Source organism: Priapulus caudatus, unplaced genomic scaffold (assembly GCF_000485595.1).
Source record: "Priapulus caudatus unplaced genomic scaffold, Priapulus_caudatus-5.0.1 Scaffold98, whole genome shotgun sequence".
In the NCBI taxonomy this organism is placed as follows: Eukaryota; Metazoa; Priapulida; class Priapulimorpha; order Priapulimorphida; family Priapulidae; genus Priapulus; species Priapulus caudatus.
The window spans coordinates 449,611-466,198 of NW_014577159.1; the positions used below are offsets into that span (position 1 = coordinate 449,611).

The 16,588-nt window shown below is 38.4% G+C and overlaps 3 protein-coding genes across 4 annotated transcripts in view; 2 read left to right on the forward strand and 1 right to left on the reverse strand.

The window, feature by feature from the left end:
- Positions 1-6,252, forward strand: part of LOC106805060 (protein DEK-like) — a 9,151-nt gene extending 2,899 nt beyond the window's left edge. The window contains exons 2-13 of the mRNA XM_014806534.1: positions 241-363; positions 777-1,041; positions 1,527-1,679; positions 1,883-1,959; positions 2,327-2,421; positions 3,205-3,347; positions 3,598-3,785; positions 4,016-4,100; positions 4,340-4,410; positions 4,718-4,801; positions 4,997-5,065; positions 5,256-6,252. Of these exons, the coding sequence (XP_014662020.1) occupies positions 241-363; positions 777-1,041; positions 1,527-1,679; positions 1,883-1,959; positions 2,327-2,421; positions 3,205-3,347; positions 3,598-3,785; positions 4,016-4,100; positions 4,340-4,410; positions 4,718-4,801; positions 4,997-5,065; positions 5,256-5,267 (1,365 nt within the window). The 3' untranslated portion in view covers positions 5,268-6,252. The remainder of the gene's footprint in view (positions 1-240; positions 364-776; positions 1,042-1,526; positions 1,680-1,882; positions 1,960-2,326; positions 2,422-3,204; positions 3,348-3,597; positions 3,786-4,015; positions 4,101-4,339; positions 4,411-4,717; positions 4,802-4,996; positions 5,066-5,255) is intronic.
- LOC106805061 (ribonucleoside-diphosphate reductase subunit M2 B-like) overlaps positions 1-12,391 on the reverse strand; it is a 14,257-nt gene extending 1,866 nt beyond the window's left edge. The window contains exons 1-10 of one of the 2 annotated variants that reach the window (XM_014806535.1): positions 12,145-12,391; positions 11,903-11,953; positions 10,732-10,767; positions 9,772-9,851; positions 9,179-9,377; positions 8,846-8,979; positions 8,599-8,684; positions 8,228-8,370; positions 7,736-7,954; positions 6,976-7,544 (exon numbers count right to left, since the gene is read on the reverse strand). In XM_014806535.1, the coding sequence (XP_014662021.1) occupies positions 7,392-7,544; positions 7,736-7,954; positions 8,228-8,370; positions 8,599-8,684; positions 8,846-8,979; positions 9,179-9,377; positions 9,772-9,851; positions 10,732-10,767; positions 11,903-11,953; positions 12,145-12,249 (1,206 nt within the window). In that variant the 5' untranslated portion in view covers positions 12,250-12,391 and the 3' untranslated portion in view covers positions 6,976-7,391. Of the gene's footprint in view, positions 1-6,975; positions 7,545-7,698; positions 7,955-8,227; positions 8,371-8,598; positions 8,685-8,845; positions 8,980-9,178; positions 9,378-9,771; positions 9,852-10,731; positions 10,768-11,902; positions 11,954-12,144 lie in introns of those variants that run through there. The other variant, XM_014806536.1, reaches the window with a different exon arrangement.
- A 528-nt stretch (positions 12,392-12,919) lies between these two features.
- Positions 12,920-16,588, forward strand: part of LOC106805054 (O(6)-methylguanine-induced apoptosis 2-like) — a 12,632-nt gene continuing 8,963 nt past the window's right edge. Inside the window, exons 1-4 of the mRNA XM_014806527.1 lie at positions 12,920-12,974; positions 14,033-14,142; positions 14,618-14,716; positions 15,589-15,774. Of these exons, the coding sequence (XP_014662013.1) occupies positions 12,920-12,974; positions 14,033-14,142; positions 14,618-14,716; positions 15,589-15,774 (450 nt within the window). The remainder of the gene's footprint in view (positions 12,975-14,032; positions 14,143-14,617; positions 14,717-15,588; positions 15,775-16,588) is intronic.

The following is a 16,588-nucleotide window of genomic DNA, read 5'->3' on the forward strand; positions in this document are numbered from 1 at the left end:
TTGATAGAATTTTATGTCATGGAAATGGTAAAAATAAAAAAATATGTGCCCCTAGCAAGGGCTCCCCCTAGAGGTGCCCCCCCCCCCCCCGCTGGACCCCGGCTATTTTCAGCTGAAAACACATTGTCATTCCCATCCCTGCTTAGGTTAATAATGGTTGAACCGATATCTGCATCTTTTATTAATTGATCGTATCAATACTGAAACTCATTTAATTGTTGTGTTTATATTTGCTCTCAGTTGGCAACGAACAAAATGCAAACGAATTTGACAAACGAAGGCGCTGACAGTTCCGATGAAGGACATTCAACTGATGATGCTGGAGGTGGTGGAGATAACAAAGAAACAAAACATGAAACCGAGGTAGATGTACCAGCTGAAAAAATACACATTGTAAAACTTACAACATCTACCTGCCTGGATCGTAAATGTTATTAATTAACGGCAGCATATGTCCTGGGTCCCAACTAATAGAAAACTGCCAGGCTCACTAGAACAACCTTAAATGATATAATTTGCATTAATTGCAGCATACCTGTAGACAGTGCTGTTAGTGTATGACTTGTTCCTTGTCTATTTATTGTATAAACCTAAACTATAGGATTTCTCATTTGTTGATTCGGTTCTACATTTACCAATGTGTCACACCATGTATGTGATTAGCTTTGCAAACTAATAATTTTATTAATTTTCTAAAAAATTTCCCAGAAAAAAAGTATTGTTTGGCATAGAAACTTGAAAATGGTCCTAATTATATTTTTTAACATTCAATAAAGGACACACCTACACAGAAATCGCCCAAAAAGTCGCCACAGAAAAGTCCGAAGAAGAAAAGAGCACTGATTGAATCTGACGAGGAGGAAGAGGAGCCCCTGAAAACAACTCCAAAAAAGCAGACGAGTAAAAAATCTTCTCCCATAAAAAAACCAGCTTCTGACGGAGATGGAGAGGCTAGTCCCCAAAAGGCAATGCCGGCAACAAAAGACATTTCCAGCGAAAACGAGGACCAGGATGTGGAAACGGAGAAAGATGAAAAACACTGTAAGTGTTGTGTATTTGCTCTTGAAATCACCAGTAAGGCAGATTAGTAACTGATATTCGTATGCGATTCTTGTTAAGTCAACAAAACAGGTTGCTATAGGTCCTCACTCAACACAAAACCATGCAGGGAATCTCAAAAGTTGCCTATAACAAGGCGCAAGTAATGTTGTAAACACTGCATTTGTTAACGAATCTGGGCAGATTTGTCGTGCAGTGAGTAGTTTACTGTATACGCTGTATATTTCGCGGTGGTTTAATTTTCGCGAATTTAGCGAATGCATCCCCGACCGCGAAAATAGCTACGCGTATTATTCATACCGAATAATTCATAATTCACCGACTGCGCAATTAACCACTCACGAAACTGTCCGTCAAGTCGGAATTCGCGAAAATATCTGTACGCGAAAAATATGGCGTATACAGTAATACGTCTAATTGTGTTGGGATGTGCATGGTCTCTATAGAAATAGTTGTTATCGCTGCAGTGGCGTTGTATGACCAGCCGACTGAGCTGTCTGGAAAGAGGGTAAGGAAGAAGACAGAACGGTTGGTTTTTACTGCTCCTCCACTGTCTTCCGAAAAGCCAACCCTTGAAATACCAGAAGGCAAGGGAGAAAAACTGGGCGAGTGCGAACGAAGTAAGTGGTCACAAGCAATTATTCATTACTAATCAATTCTTTCATGCATTTATTTGTAATTATTAAATTCCCACGAACTCGACAGAAGGTCGTATGCTGTTCAGATCAGGTCATATGTTATTAGTACTTAAACAAAGCAGTGAAATTAAGACTTCTTACATCAATGTTTATATGTGAATGAAAAACTGTGTTTGCAATTACAGTTAATCATTTCTTGTCAAAGACAAGGGCAGATGATCTGAAACCTCTTCACGTGCTTCTATATGACAGAGTAGGAAAGGTAATTTTTGGTAATGAATTTTTTACACTGATTAAGGATGCAATCAAGCTTTGTATGACAGCACTAATCTGGGTGGCAATGAATGAGGTGTACTGTTTTCTGCCGTGTGGGAATATCAACTAGAGCCGGGGGGGGGGGCAGTCAGCTACATAAGTATCAGCTGGCTACAACGCTACTGTACTGACATATATATACGTACCTACAATACTTACTCTGCCTGTATTCTCTATATTTATAATACAGTAGGACTATGTATGGGACTTGGAGCTATAGTGTCAAAACTCACACTTGCACGTTGGCCTCACTGAACGTAGCAGCTATATGCCATCTTTGTATCATGAAAGCATATATTCATTGCATTTCACAGGTGACTGTTGTGAAAAGAGACATTCGCCTGTTCTGTGGCTTTGCTTTCAGCCACAAGGACCCTGAGTATGCGAAGAAATCTGAGCGTTTAAATAGGTAAGATGGAATTTATCTTCCACAGGGTTTGAATTTTACCATGGCATCAGTGGCAAAGTTGTGCCCCTTATTTGCGGTGGTGCTCAGCTTCCTAAAATGGGACAGTATCCACGACGACAAACCACTGTAGCTGGCTGCCATGATGCCCTAAACCGAACCCTAACCCTGATGATCCCATAAATTCAATGTGTGTATCCCTCTGTCCCACAAAGGGTTTGTTAAATAGTAAGTTGCATCGATAGCTGTTTGAAAGAACTGTTTGCCTTGGTGCCATTGAAAAATTTAATTTGATGATGTAATTTCATGTTTGATCCTGGTTCAGGGTAATGCCAACAAATTTCAGAACTACATTGCCCATACTGCCATATATATCTACTGCATGCATGGCAACATGATATCTAATACAAAGCGATATGTATTAGCACTGAGCTGGTGTGTCCATTAGCTCTGATTAACTTTACTGACTCGTGTCAAAGAGAATATTTGAAGAACAGGAGGCTTAGGATAGCGCTATGTGCGGTTTCACTGAATTAGAATCCAGGGTTTCAGAGAAGATAGTTGACGCCATGTTGATGCCATACCAAATTTTATCGCTCTTAGGGTTTGCCGATTGGCATAAATTGGTAACCCATACTAACCTTTTCTAGATTCTTGCATGAGCTTTACACAGTTGAGATGGAATCTAAAGATGATGAAAAATGTAGCCACAAAATAAAAATGCACAAGAAGTTGTTAGAGTAATGCCATTCGTCTTGCACTGTACATTTTTTTTCTCAATTGTAGACTGAATATGGGGGCATTGAGAAAGTTATGTGAGGTGCTGGATCTGGACCGTAAAGGAACCAAAGAGGAAGTAGTAGAAAAAATTATGACCTTCTTGCTAATGCCAAATGACAACGGAAGAAAAGTTCCTGTTTCAAAGCGAGGTATCACGGCATTAATTTAAGTGCACTTGTCAAAAATCCTAATATAAGTCGTCTGTAAGTAATATAAGTACCATGGTGAGATTCATAGAAGCATTGTAACTGATGAATTGTGCTCAGTCAGGGACATTGATCTTCTCAGTGACTCCCAAATTTTATGCCAAATATGTATTTATCAAATGCAAGTTTAGGTATGTTGTTGAATGGTATAAGATTGAATGGTATATGTGTGTAAACCTTTGATATTTATTAGCAAAGGCTATGCGAAAGAAACGAAAGCGAGCTTCTTCTAAAGGTAGTAGTCCAAATAAAAGACCCAAGAAGAACACTTCTGATAAAGAAGACGAGGAACGTGATGATGACAGTGGTGAAAACCTAGATGGAAGTGAAGACGGAGAAGAAGAAGAAGAAGAAGAAGAGGAAGAGGAAAAGAGTGAGAAGGTAAAGGAAAACGGAAGCTCTGGAATCTTTTTTAATTTACATTGCAGTATAGAGGGAGATGTAGCCAGCAAATCACTGTTTATAAAAAACTTATTTAATCTATAGTTATATTAATCAGATTTTGTCAAATCAATTACTCTATTAAACTGTAATGTCTAGTTAAAATTTAGTTAATATCTTGTTATTGGGTTTCAATACAATGTTAAATGTTTTTTATTTTCTAAAATTAGAAAAAACCAACAAAAACGAAGACAGCATCTAAACCTAAAGAGTCAAAAGGAAAGGAATCGAAAAAAAAGCAGAGGAAAGTAAAAGGTACTTAAAATACAATAAAAATTGGATATTTAACATATGCTAATCAATTCTTAGTAAAGGATGGCTGTTAGCAACTGTTTGTTAGATGTCAAAATGCACAACGTAATCAGAGCTTCGGTAATGTGTGTCGAGTAAACCTAGATTTTAACAATGTTTCTGTTGATAATTTTCATTTGTAAAGTCATTAATGTTTTGAAAAAAGTATATCGTAACAAATTGTGAAAATTTCTGCAATTCAGTGGTGTTGAGTGAGAGTGAAGAAAGTTCTGACGATGAACCACTGGCCGCAAAAGTGAAGAAACCACCAACAGTAAGTTATTTTGTTTTCTCTCTGACTGTAATAATTATATAAGCGTATGTCATTGTAAAAAGAGAAAAGATTTGATTGTTGACTCGTGGCTGTGTAATTATTATCTGCGATCGTTTCTTGTTGCCGAATGTGAAGAAACCAACAGTAAGTTGCAGTGCGTGGTCTTGTGATTATATTAACCATGTGTGGTGATTTAGTTTTGGTCCTAGGAATTTGCAGAAAGTGATTCTTGCAAGTAGTTTCACATTTATTAGTTTAGTTTGCCAGTCTGCGCCTGACTCGACTTGTGCCTTATTGTTTTCTACAGAACGACGAGGTTAAAGAAGCCATAAAAAATATTCTGGAGGGTGCCAACTTGGAAGAGGTCACTATGAAGTCTGTGTGCAAAGAGGTCAGTGAAAATTTGTTACAGCTCATATGTGCCTACATGTGAATCGCATCTGTTCATTGCCCTCTAAAAAATAATAGTCATTGTTCGGCCAGTGCTAGAAGTTTATTGAGGTTAAAATGGTTAATGCATAAGATATATTAGCGTTCAGTGTGGTTTAGTGTCCTTATGTGTTTGATACTAGCTTGTTCTTTTTAGGTGTATGCAAAATATCCAGATTTTGACCTTTCGGATAGAAAGGACTTCATCAAGGTGGCAGTGAAAAAAGTATGATGGTTATTTGTAGTGGTCACTGTTAAAAATGTGTAAATACCTGATGCTGATTTGTGTTCATAGCAAATGAAATGTTCTGGAACAATATGAGAAAAGCAGAGATGTGATTAAGGACAACACGTGATTTAATTGGAACACAATGAGCGAACTCTTTATTAATTCAACTTTCTGTTCTTTTTCTTAGATCATATCTTAATTTTCGTGTAGCCGTCGAGGATGTCTGTAAATTCCTTCTTTGTCGTCCATGAATCTACGTGAAACTGTCACCAGCGGCGACTAGCATTCAGGAATGCGATCATGTTCTAACTACGACTGATAGCTGATGATGATTGCTATGAGTTCCACACAGAAAGTTCAGCAAGTCCTGTGACCCTTTTTTTCGAATATCATGTTTTCTTGCACTTCGCATTTTTTAGATGTGGGGGGAAGATAGAGGCATTGTAAGTGTAATAGGATGGATATGATATCGTCTGGCTCTAGTGCTTTTAACTGGCCATGTAATATGGTTGATTATGAGGCAAGTGCCAGTTGTATGAACTACGGATTCAGGTGTGAATATTTTGACAGGTAAATAACCTTGATATTTCCTTCCAATTTTCCATTTAGCACTTATAAATGTGTTAGTCTTTGTCAAACAAGTTTTTGGTGTTATCCATTACAACTCCTATGAAATGTTTTTTAGCCAATTTGAAAATTCTGGCTTTGGGGATGATCGGTGCATAGATGTATGGTATATTTTATGCCTTTAAATTTGGAAGAATTTAATTGGTGAAGTTCTACACAATTATAAACTATATTACTACGAAATCAGTTCACTTATCGGTTCAGTACAGTTAGGAAAAATAGAAGATTAGATTAATTACCTGTAGCAAATATTTTATATAGCATTAGTGGTTATTTCATGTTTTTATGTTGAATGGAAGTGTAGTGTACCCGTGTAAAATGTATTGGCATTCATGTGGTTTGTTAAAAACGGCAGGAACAATTTTACTGTATCCATGTAAATTTTTTCTTCGAACATTCAAATTGTGCATGTCTTGTCAGGTTTAGTAGAACCGCATAGATTTTCATCATACTATTTTCAGAAATAGGAAAATCTTCGATGTACAGAAATTTTAAGATGGCGTCTACTGTAACTATACTGACCATTTCATTCAAATAAATGTTTTTTAAATAATAGATATTTCTGTCTGCTTTACAATACTATACCGATTACAGTCACAGAGTACACAGGTACAGGTAGGTTCCTTGCATATTTTCAGCTTAAATTATGCTACTGTATATGAAAATTTCCATTGCTCAATATTACTTTAAGACGAATAGAAAGGTTAACGGCTGTATCGTACTTTCAAAGTTGCGCGCGCATCACAACTTGGCTGCAGGCTACAGACGTAGGATGTTTTACTTCAAAACTCACCATTACATTGTTTTATGACAAATGTGAATGCATGAATACAGAAATCTGTAGGTATATAATATCACTTTTGCACTTGCTATCATAATACAGTATACCCTAAAATTCTAGTGTGTAGCATCCAATCTTGTACAGGAAAAAAAGGTCAGTAAATAGTAAAAAATAAAAAAAATATTTCCACTTTTTCACAAAATATAAGTAATTCTGTTCACTTTTTACAGTTAAATTGCTGCATTATACTTATTTTACTATATTGTTCGATGTGAACATACACTCGTGACGCATACATAGCCCATAGCAAGCTATTAATATCAGGAACACTACTATCAAATCGTCCAGGTTTTTTGGATTTTTAACTAGTTGAGAAACAATCTTATCACGTAAGAATTTGACAATACATTTAGTACCGTTAGTTCTTACTTTTAATGTAAAAAAATAGCAACAATTTTTTTTTACAAATTTTACCATAGAAAATTCGTAACGTAGTCAATTTAAATATATAATAGATATTTATTCACAAAAAACAATGCACGATTATAATATGACATACTTTATACTTGGTTACGCATTCCATTCTACTAATATTTACATTGTTGTACACTACCCCTCTAAAATTCTAACCTGTTTCAACTAAATGCACCATGTGCAGAAATAACATAAAATGGCAAATATACATGGGGATGGTTATATACAATAAAAATTAACTTAAAAATGTAGTTAAACTCGGCTGTGTAGATTACCAGCAAACCAGGTTTAACGAGGAATTCCAATCTAAAAATTATCGTGATAACGAACGTTTTAGCAAACAGAAAAAAAGCAAGTAAATTTGTTATTCACTAAAATATGGAAATTGAATGTCGCAAATGTGGTCCTTTACAATTAACCTATTCTTTGGCACTACGACCATTAAAAGTCTGCGTTAAGAGTAAACTGAGACTCCGTGCGATTGGACATCACACCCATCTTCTGGTACTCGCCAACCCTCTTCTCAAAAAAGTTGGTCTTTCCTTCCAAGGATATGTGCTCCATGAAATCGAACGGATTCTCGGCGTTGTAGAACTTAAAACATAGAAACAATAAACTTGATTATGGTATTGATAGAAACAAACAGAATTTGCGCAAAAAAGATGTAAAGCCACGTAGTCCAACATGCACACATGTAACAACACAAGAACCAAATATCAATAATAAATTCCTATTTTTAAAATGGGACATCATAGCAGCCACTCGATACCACTTTGGATACATACCTTCGCACAGCCAAGCTCCACCAGTAGCCGGTCGGCAACGAACTCAATGTACTGGGACATAAGTTTACAGTTCATCCCGATGAGTGAGACGGGAAGTGCCACCGTTAGGAACTCCTGCTCGATCCTGACAGCGTCAGCGATGATCTCATAGATTCGGGACTGCGTGAGCTTGTTCACTAGGTGACTGTACAACAGGCACGCAAAATCGGTGTGTAGCCCCTGAACAGAAAAATAGCAAACACGTAATTAGACAGTGTACCAAAACACCTTTAGCAAAATTACTGTTTTTCCATATATCAAAAATAGAAAACTGCTAATCGGAGCACAGTAAATTGACGGAAAATGATCATTAGTGAATTAATAATCACACTTAGCTCATTTCTGTTTGTGTCATAACTGTTCATATAGCCTACAGCTACTTCATCTACAATGTCATTATTACTCGATTAACATTTTCTTTTACACCACAGTGCAGATTAAATATAGACTCACCTCATCTCTACTGATGAGCTCATTGCTGAAGGTCAGACCAGGCATCAAGCCACGTTTTTTCAGCCAGAATATAGCAGCAAATGACCCTGAGAAGAAGATTCCCTCGACAGCCGAGAAAGCCACCAGTCGCTCAGCATATTTGCCTGTTAGGAATGAAAAAATTTACAAAAATAAGACTAAAAAATATTCAATAAATTCCCTTTTACAAATGTGGGAAAATACATGTATGTGCTGTTGCATTTTCTTTCAAGTGAAATTTGTATTATCCTGTCACATTTTAATTAAACTCCTTCATAGAAACCTTTAAATGATTGGATTCAAGTCCTTTACATTTTCTACAAAGCCCCGTAACACAAAGAAAGTCTACATACTGCTGGTGTCATTGATCCACTTCACAGCCCAGTCAGCCTTCTTCTTCACACATGGCATCGTATCAATAGCATTGAACAAGAAGTCCCTGCGTAAAATTCACAAGGAATATAAACACAAGCTGACACACATAACATAAGTAATTATAATCTTTCTTAAAAATTAATTGTTCACTTCAATTAAAATGGTATACATTGCATTTTAATCCCACTTATCGAAAGTATATAAAACAATAGATGCTATACTCACTTTTGTTCGGAATCCTTGATATAGGTGTCAATCAACAAGCTGTACATCTCGGAATGAATATTCTCAATAGCAATTTGGAAGCCATAGAAGCAACGTGCCTCAGTCACCTGCACTTCCTTGCTAAAACGTTCAACCTACCAAACAAACCACAAAAACTTATTTTTGGCATCTGGTTAATAGATGTTCTACATCATTTACTTGTCTAACGTATAAACCAGTTTGCAATAAAACACAATACACACGGTTAATGTATAAATTGTTATCCACAAGGTTCCAATAGGTTTATAACTTCTAAGGAACAGTTCACGTGGTAAAATGTACAGGTATACTAACCAGATTTTCATTCACAATTCCATCACTTGCAGCGAAAAACGCCAACACGTGTGATATGAAGTGTTGCTCCTCGGTCTTCAGTTTGTCCCAATCAGTCAAATCTTTGCTGAGGTCTACCTCTTCCACTGTCCAAAAGGATGCCTCTGCTTTCTTGTACATTTGCCAGATGTCATGATACTTGATGGGGAAAAGTACAAACCTACGAAAAAATTAGTAACCACATAAACAAACACTAGTGTCAAGTGGTTATGACAATGTTATACTGGTGCAAATTACTTTACAATTACTGTAATTGTCAGTGCACTATTGCAGACTGCAACCTCTCTTAGTTCTGCTTTTGTGGCACTCTAATAAATATAGAAATGTTAGCTAATGTGTTCAGACGCATGTGTAACGAACATTAGACAACAGTGAAAAAAATACACGGGGGCTCGGGGCGATTTAGCCCCCCAAAATGTCAAAAAGAGCCCCCGTAAATTTGCATAGTTGAATGCAAACCAAATTTTAGAGTGCTATTTTCATGCACGCGAGCTTGAAAAGTAGCCCCCGAAAAATAAATTATATTTTTTTCCCTGTTAGACAACCATGCCTACCTATGAGGGTTCTCTCTAAGCAAAGGCTCAACTTGCGTGTCCTCCTTTGATTCGTCATCACGTGAGGTTTTACTCTTTAGCTGCAATAAATGAAATAATTGACACAGGGCTTACAACATTGCACACCACAACTTAACAAATCATCAACAGATAGCACGGAAAACCTAAACAATTTCCTTATAAACCAAGCTTTGCCAACATAGCTTAATTTTATATGATTAACTGCAGAAATGCAGTAAAATTATATAAATGAAACAAAGGAATATTGCAGCACTAAACTCCAAACATGACAGGATTGGATCAGTGATGGTAGATCTACTAGATACACGAAACTAAACAGGGCATGCCGCTGAGTTTTAGCTTTAGTTTCACTTTTAGTTTTAGTTTTAGTTTTACCAAATCCACTTTTATAGTTCCCAGTACTACTAGTACTACACAAAGTACAAGATAAGAACGCTGCACAGCGTCATTCACTACATATTTATGGTAATCCATAATCAAATAAACGAACGCTCGTATGAGTTTACTATATTAGCTGGAAGCTGGTGGGTGGACATGCACAATATGACAAGCAGGCTAAATAACACAAGGTATAAATAAGATTTTACGAACACGTTTGCGTGCCGACTTCATTCATCCACAAGAATAATATTGGATTAACAATGCCACCTAGTGGTGGTTAAACTAACTTAGTATAAATAACACCCCCCGGTCTGGAGCGCCACCTGGTGTATGATTTCATGCATAACGTCTCAGGAGCAAGCGGGTACGCCTATAACACTAACATTGGTCGGCTCCATGACTATGAATGTGCATTTAGGAATAATAAACGTACACGTCAGTCTTTACAGCACGAATAACAAACTTACAACAACTTCAAAATGCATATACAAAAACCCGACACCAGTATTGTTCTCCTTTATAACCTACGACAGAGACAGAAGTGATATATCAACTTACCACATCTTTCTTTGGCGACTTTGCAGATTGGATATTCTGAAATTGATACAATGAAGTACATTTTAATTTATACTGAATCACATTACATACAGATTAAACAACAAAAGCTAGTACTACCCAAGGCAATAATTTTCACACTCCATATAAACTATTACAAATTGAGAGCATGCAACAAAATCTTAAGCACAAAATATGATTCAAGGACTTGAGGGCACACAAAATAGCTTTATCGATAATCTGAAAAAATTCCATTTCATTTTTGATATTTCTCTAATGTTCAGAAAGATACCAGTGGATAGATGTGATGCAATTGTCTAAAGAAAACACAGCTGAGAATTAATTAGGCACGTCAGGAGGAGTTACATTTTAGTTTCCGTTTTGATGGCAAGTCGGTCCGACAGTAAAATGACTGTAATTTACCTTGCTGGATAGTTATTTGTAGTGTTGTCAATCGGTTACAAACGGTTATTCGGGGTGTTGAATGCATGCGTGTGCATGTATGTGCTTGTTTAGCCCTGTTTACTGTTTGTTTTGCATTGTTTTGCACTGTGTGTATAATACATGTATGTTAATAAAAGATAACTTGTATAGTTGTGATGATATCTCTGATTCTCATCACTTTTCCAAGTTTTACATTTATTTCGATTTTTTTTTTTCCCGATGAAATCGATTATGTTTTGATAACCAAGCGCTTGGTTCGAGCCACTGTTCAACCGATGATCGAGTATAATCGATGATCGCGACATCACTAGTTATTTGTAATGTATTATGTGTATGATGTGCATTATATTATATTTATCAGAGTGGCTATATGCCTGGCAGCTGGGCACGGTCTTCGATTTCCCAAATGCCCGGCAGTTTTTAATTTCAGCGTATCTCAAGTAAACAAGGGTTAGGGTTAGGGTTAGGAACTGCCGGGCATTTAGGAAATCGAAGACCGTGCCCGGCTCCCGGGCATATAGCCGTGACAGCGTATATTTATAGTTATAGCCACCTTAGCTCTCTAGTACTATATCCCGCGTAGTTGCCGCCTGCGACAACTGTACGCGGGACTATAGTACTAGAGCTATATAGCCACTTTTACTGCTAAAAATTTCATATTTAAAACGTTAATTAATACAAGGAGACAAATGTAAGTGTACTGTACGCTGTACACATCTCCGGCACTCACCTGAACATCACCCAGGATGGCACGTTTTACTGGTCCTAGTGGCCTTTGTGTCTGAAATTTGGTAAGAACAATTGTAAGAATCTAAGATATGTGAAGAGCACATGCACGTACGAACGAAATGCAAACCACAATTACACTATTACTGACACTAATAGCAACAAATGCTACATATATACGCAATATATTACATATAGCACCTTTACACAAAGGAAATTAGTAGCTGCCTGTATATCCATGCTTACCGGATTTTCTTGGTCTGCAAGTTTGGCTCTTCGCATTGGCGATAAAAGATTTCCCTGGTTTCCGTCAGTCTTACCAAGACTCTTAGGTGAGTACGCAGACAGCATTGTGTGGCAGAAGTAAAATGATGAACGGAAAAGGCGTAATATAAACTAAAACTTTCTCAAATAAAATGGTAAATTCGTTCACTGAAATACAGGACAGCAAACACGTCTATTCAGGTCGAGAACTGAGGAACAAGTATTTCTCCCGCGATCTGAAAACGGCAACAGACAAATTTTCGCGCGCTTGACGTCATAGAAGTTTACACCAATGGGCTATGAGATATCGCCCCACGTGATAATGAACGGTTGCTGTTCTTTGTGCCACGTGACGGACACTGAAATTTCGCGCGCTATGACGTCACATGGAAAAGTTGCAAAAGGATCCCATGTTCATGTATTAAATCGCTACTTTTATAGTTAACTAACGGCAATATTAAAGAATAGTCAAATTTCACTTGTTATGGTATGAGAAATAATTAATTATGCACATTAACGATATATAAATAATGAATTTAATATTAAAATATAAGTTTTATGGACAACCAACTTGAACTACATCGTGCGTTTGGGTACACTTCCGGTGAGTTATTTGCCGTGTAAACAAAGGACCGTGACCCGCCAACCGATAAACCTGTTTCATTCAGCCACAGCTGCGATCAGGATGGTTACTGACCCTACCGTGACATCTGCGCGTGTACCCATCTGTCGGTCTATTCGTTAGTTCTATGCCTATATGGTTTATTCTTATCCGATGGGTAGAGACGCGACACTGAAGTCGGGTATCAGATGTAATGCTCTAGTAATACGCTCGCATGATACCGGTACCGGTACTCGAGAACAGGATACTATTAGTATTAGATTCAGATAAATTAACACCAAGATCGGCATAGATAAGTAAATGACATGTTTATTTCGCCATGGAAATCGAACAATAATTATAATACACTTACCCATTGACCGGTCCAAAGGGGTACCGTACTCAGTCGCGTATCTCTACTCAATACTATATATCTCTATGTAGTCGTGATACCTGGCCCGTAGGCAGGTTTTTTTCGTACGGGAGGGTGCGATCCAACGAGTATACGGACTTAAGGGGGGGTCCGGGGGCATGCCCCCCGGAAAATTGTGAAAATTAGGTTGTCTGAGACTGCATTTCGCGCGTTTTGAAGACTGTACGATATGAAAACAGGCAGCTAAAAGCGAACCTAAAAACGTGGACAATTCTCAAATTTTTGAACTTCAAAATGGATTTTTTCCGCAAAAATGTGGATCTCCGCAGCCTGTGGGGGGGGAGGGGGCGCACCCGTCGCACCCCCTTCCCTACCGGCCTGGATACCTATAAAAATGCACGCACGCACAAACACACACACACACACACACACACACACACACACACACACACACACACACACACACTAACACGCACACACAAACGCGCGCACACACAACGCGCTCAACAACACGCACAACAAACACACGCAAACACACACCAGGCACACACACACACACAACACCAACCACACACACACACACACACAACACACACACACCACATGCACACCACAAACACACACCACACCACACACACACAAACAACACCACACCACACCAACACACATACACACACACACGCAGTATGTATAGGCCTACACCGAGTTATAAATAGGATTACATGGGGTTATATTACGTATAAGCACCTTATAATACGTTAAAATTATATTAATTATTATAATTACGTATAAAACCGGTTATAGCGCACTACCCGGTTTAAGTTTGTTATATAGTGTTAGTCAATATGAGCGGTGTAGTACTACTGTAAAAAATTTAATTTCTGTACTTTTTATAGCTGTTACTACGAACAACGCGTCTATCCCCAGCAACTATCAGACTGTAGTTGTAGATAATTCGGAGAAGAAAGGCTTTCGCTCAAATTCGAAACGCTTCTCATATACAGATGTAAGTAATTTCATGCAACGTTTTATTCTTATTTCTCTCGATGTTGAAGTAGATGACATCAAGACATAATGATGATCGATGATGATGACGACGACGACGACGACGATGACGACGACGACGACGATGACGATGACGATGACGACGACGATGACGATGACGATGACGATGACGATGACGATGACGACGACGACGACGACAATGGTGATGTAGATGATACATAACAATGATAACGTGTAACTTTTATTACATTTTTCTTTATAAACTTCAATGTAAACATTAAATCACGTAACTATAAAACAGTTTACTAGTGGTAATTTTAGGAATATATAGATAGCATAAAAACAAGAGCGTATTAGGTATGCTCTTGGTATACGTAATACTTCTTGATAAAAATTCTTCTCTTGATACGCTCTACGCTCTTGATAAAAATATATTGTTATAAAAATGATGTGTGTAATTTTTTATTATTTTAAAGAATGACCTGCCAGGACCAGGAACATATGCTGTTCATCCCGTATTAGCCTCCGATGGACCGTCATTCTCTGTAAAAGGATCGGCTGGATTCCCCTCTAAGGTAAAACATGCATAGTAATTGTATATTTTCATCCCATGGTCGTACATTCAACATAATTACTCTAATTACTCATACAAAACGCTATTATGAATTACTGGCGAAAACCGGTTCGAAATGCAAACGTTGTGTTATTGACGGCACGTGCACTTCCCTCAAATAGGCAGTCGAGGACAGGGAAAAGGAATCCGGGAAGGCAATGGGGTGACAGATGACAGAAAGGGAGCAAAAGAAGAGTAATAGGGTAATGGGAGAAGGCGCGGGGAATATATATGGTGTTGGGAAGAGGAGCACCTAATATGTGGCGGAGAATAATAAAGGAAGGGGAAGGGATAAGGAATTGGAATCAAAAGTGGATAAGAGAGAAGGCTGGTGAAAGCACCGCCCTCTCATTCTCCCCCACCAGCCCTCCGTACCTGTTTATTTCCTCGTCATTGTTCTCTCATTATCTCCGAATAAGACTAGACTGCCCCTATGTTCTATGTCATCAAAAACCGTATATACAACTGCATACGCTCTTTGATGTCATTAGAGCATTTCGTAACATTAACCGACAACACCACGTTCTAACCTGAACAACCCTGTTCTAACCCCCATGTCAACAGTCACTAGATTCTGTAAACCGAAATACCGGAAGTTTTCGATGTATCGTCTTGATACTATCAAGAGCCCATTAACGGGAAGTCAGCGTGTAACGCCTCTCCCGTATACATATTACCATACTATACAACGATATTTATACGACGATAGGTATAGGTATAGGTATCCGATTATACGAGGAGTGTCATAATATAGACGTCTATATAGTCTATATATAGACGTCTATATAGTGTCTATATTATTACAATCCTGATGATGTTTATATACGATGATAGGCGAAGCGTCTACCTCGCGTGCAGATGCCCTGCTCTCCGAGAGTTGGCAGCTACAACTTGACGGATAATCTGAATACCAAGAAAGACTTTAATCAGGCTGGGGCCACGAGTAGCTTTTGTCACCCGATCGCTCTTCAGCCGGATAAGCATGCGAACAGCGACGGACCCGCGGCGAATCAGTACAATGTAAGGCTATGTATATATATTCTGTCGTAGTAGAGACGTGAGAGATAGCTAGCGATAGCCCTGGGATTAGAGAGAATGGTTCCTTTCCATTAGTGATATCAACCGTTCACATGCACTAGAGCCCGGTTCCCAACCGGGGGTACTAGTACCCCCTGGGGGTACCAGCGAACACCACAGGGGGTACCTGGGAAACCTCTTAGACATTTAAAGAAATGTAGTGCTATATAATAATCAGCAGGTGATTCAGGCATCTCTATCGACAGTGCCAACAAGTCATGGTTTAAAAAAAAGTTAGTTTCTGCCATGCAGCAGCAGTCTTCTCATTGAACTGTCGTTTAGTGCACAGTGCGCTTGATTGGAAAAATTCGCCGTGCGACTGCATTAATAAAACATGAACATGATGTCAAAATATTTATGACAATACATCAGTGTTGGTTCTTCATTTTGCTTATGGTAGGCGAAGGGGTACCAAGAGATAGCGTAAAAAATTAGGGGTACGGGGAGTCTAAAAGGTTGGGAACCACTGCACTAGAGCCTCGTAGTTAACAAGCGACTTCGCTTTCACAGTATTGCACTATAAGCCCTGCGAGCTATTGCCAACTATATACGCGAGTATATCATATACATAGGCATGCGAACGCACGCAGGCACGCACACACGCACGCGTGTCGTACACACAAACACATACGCACACACACACGCACGTGCTCACATACATACAAACACAAGCGCGTGCACGCAGGCACGCACACACGCACGTCGCTCACATACACACAAATAAGCACACACACACACACACACACACACACACACA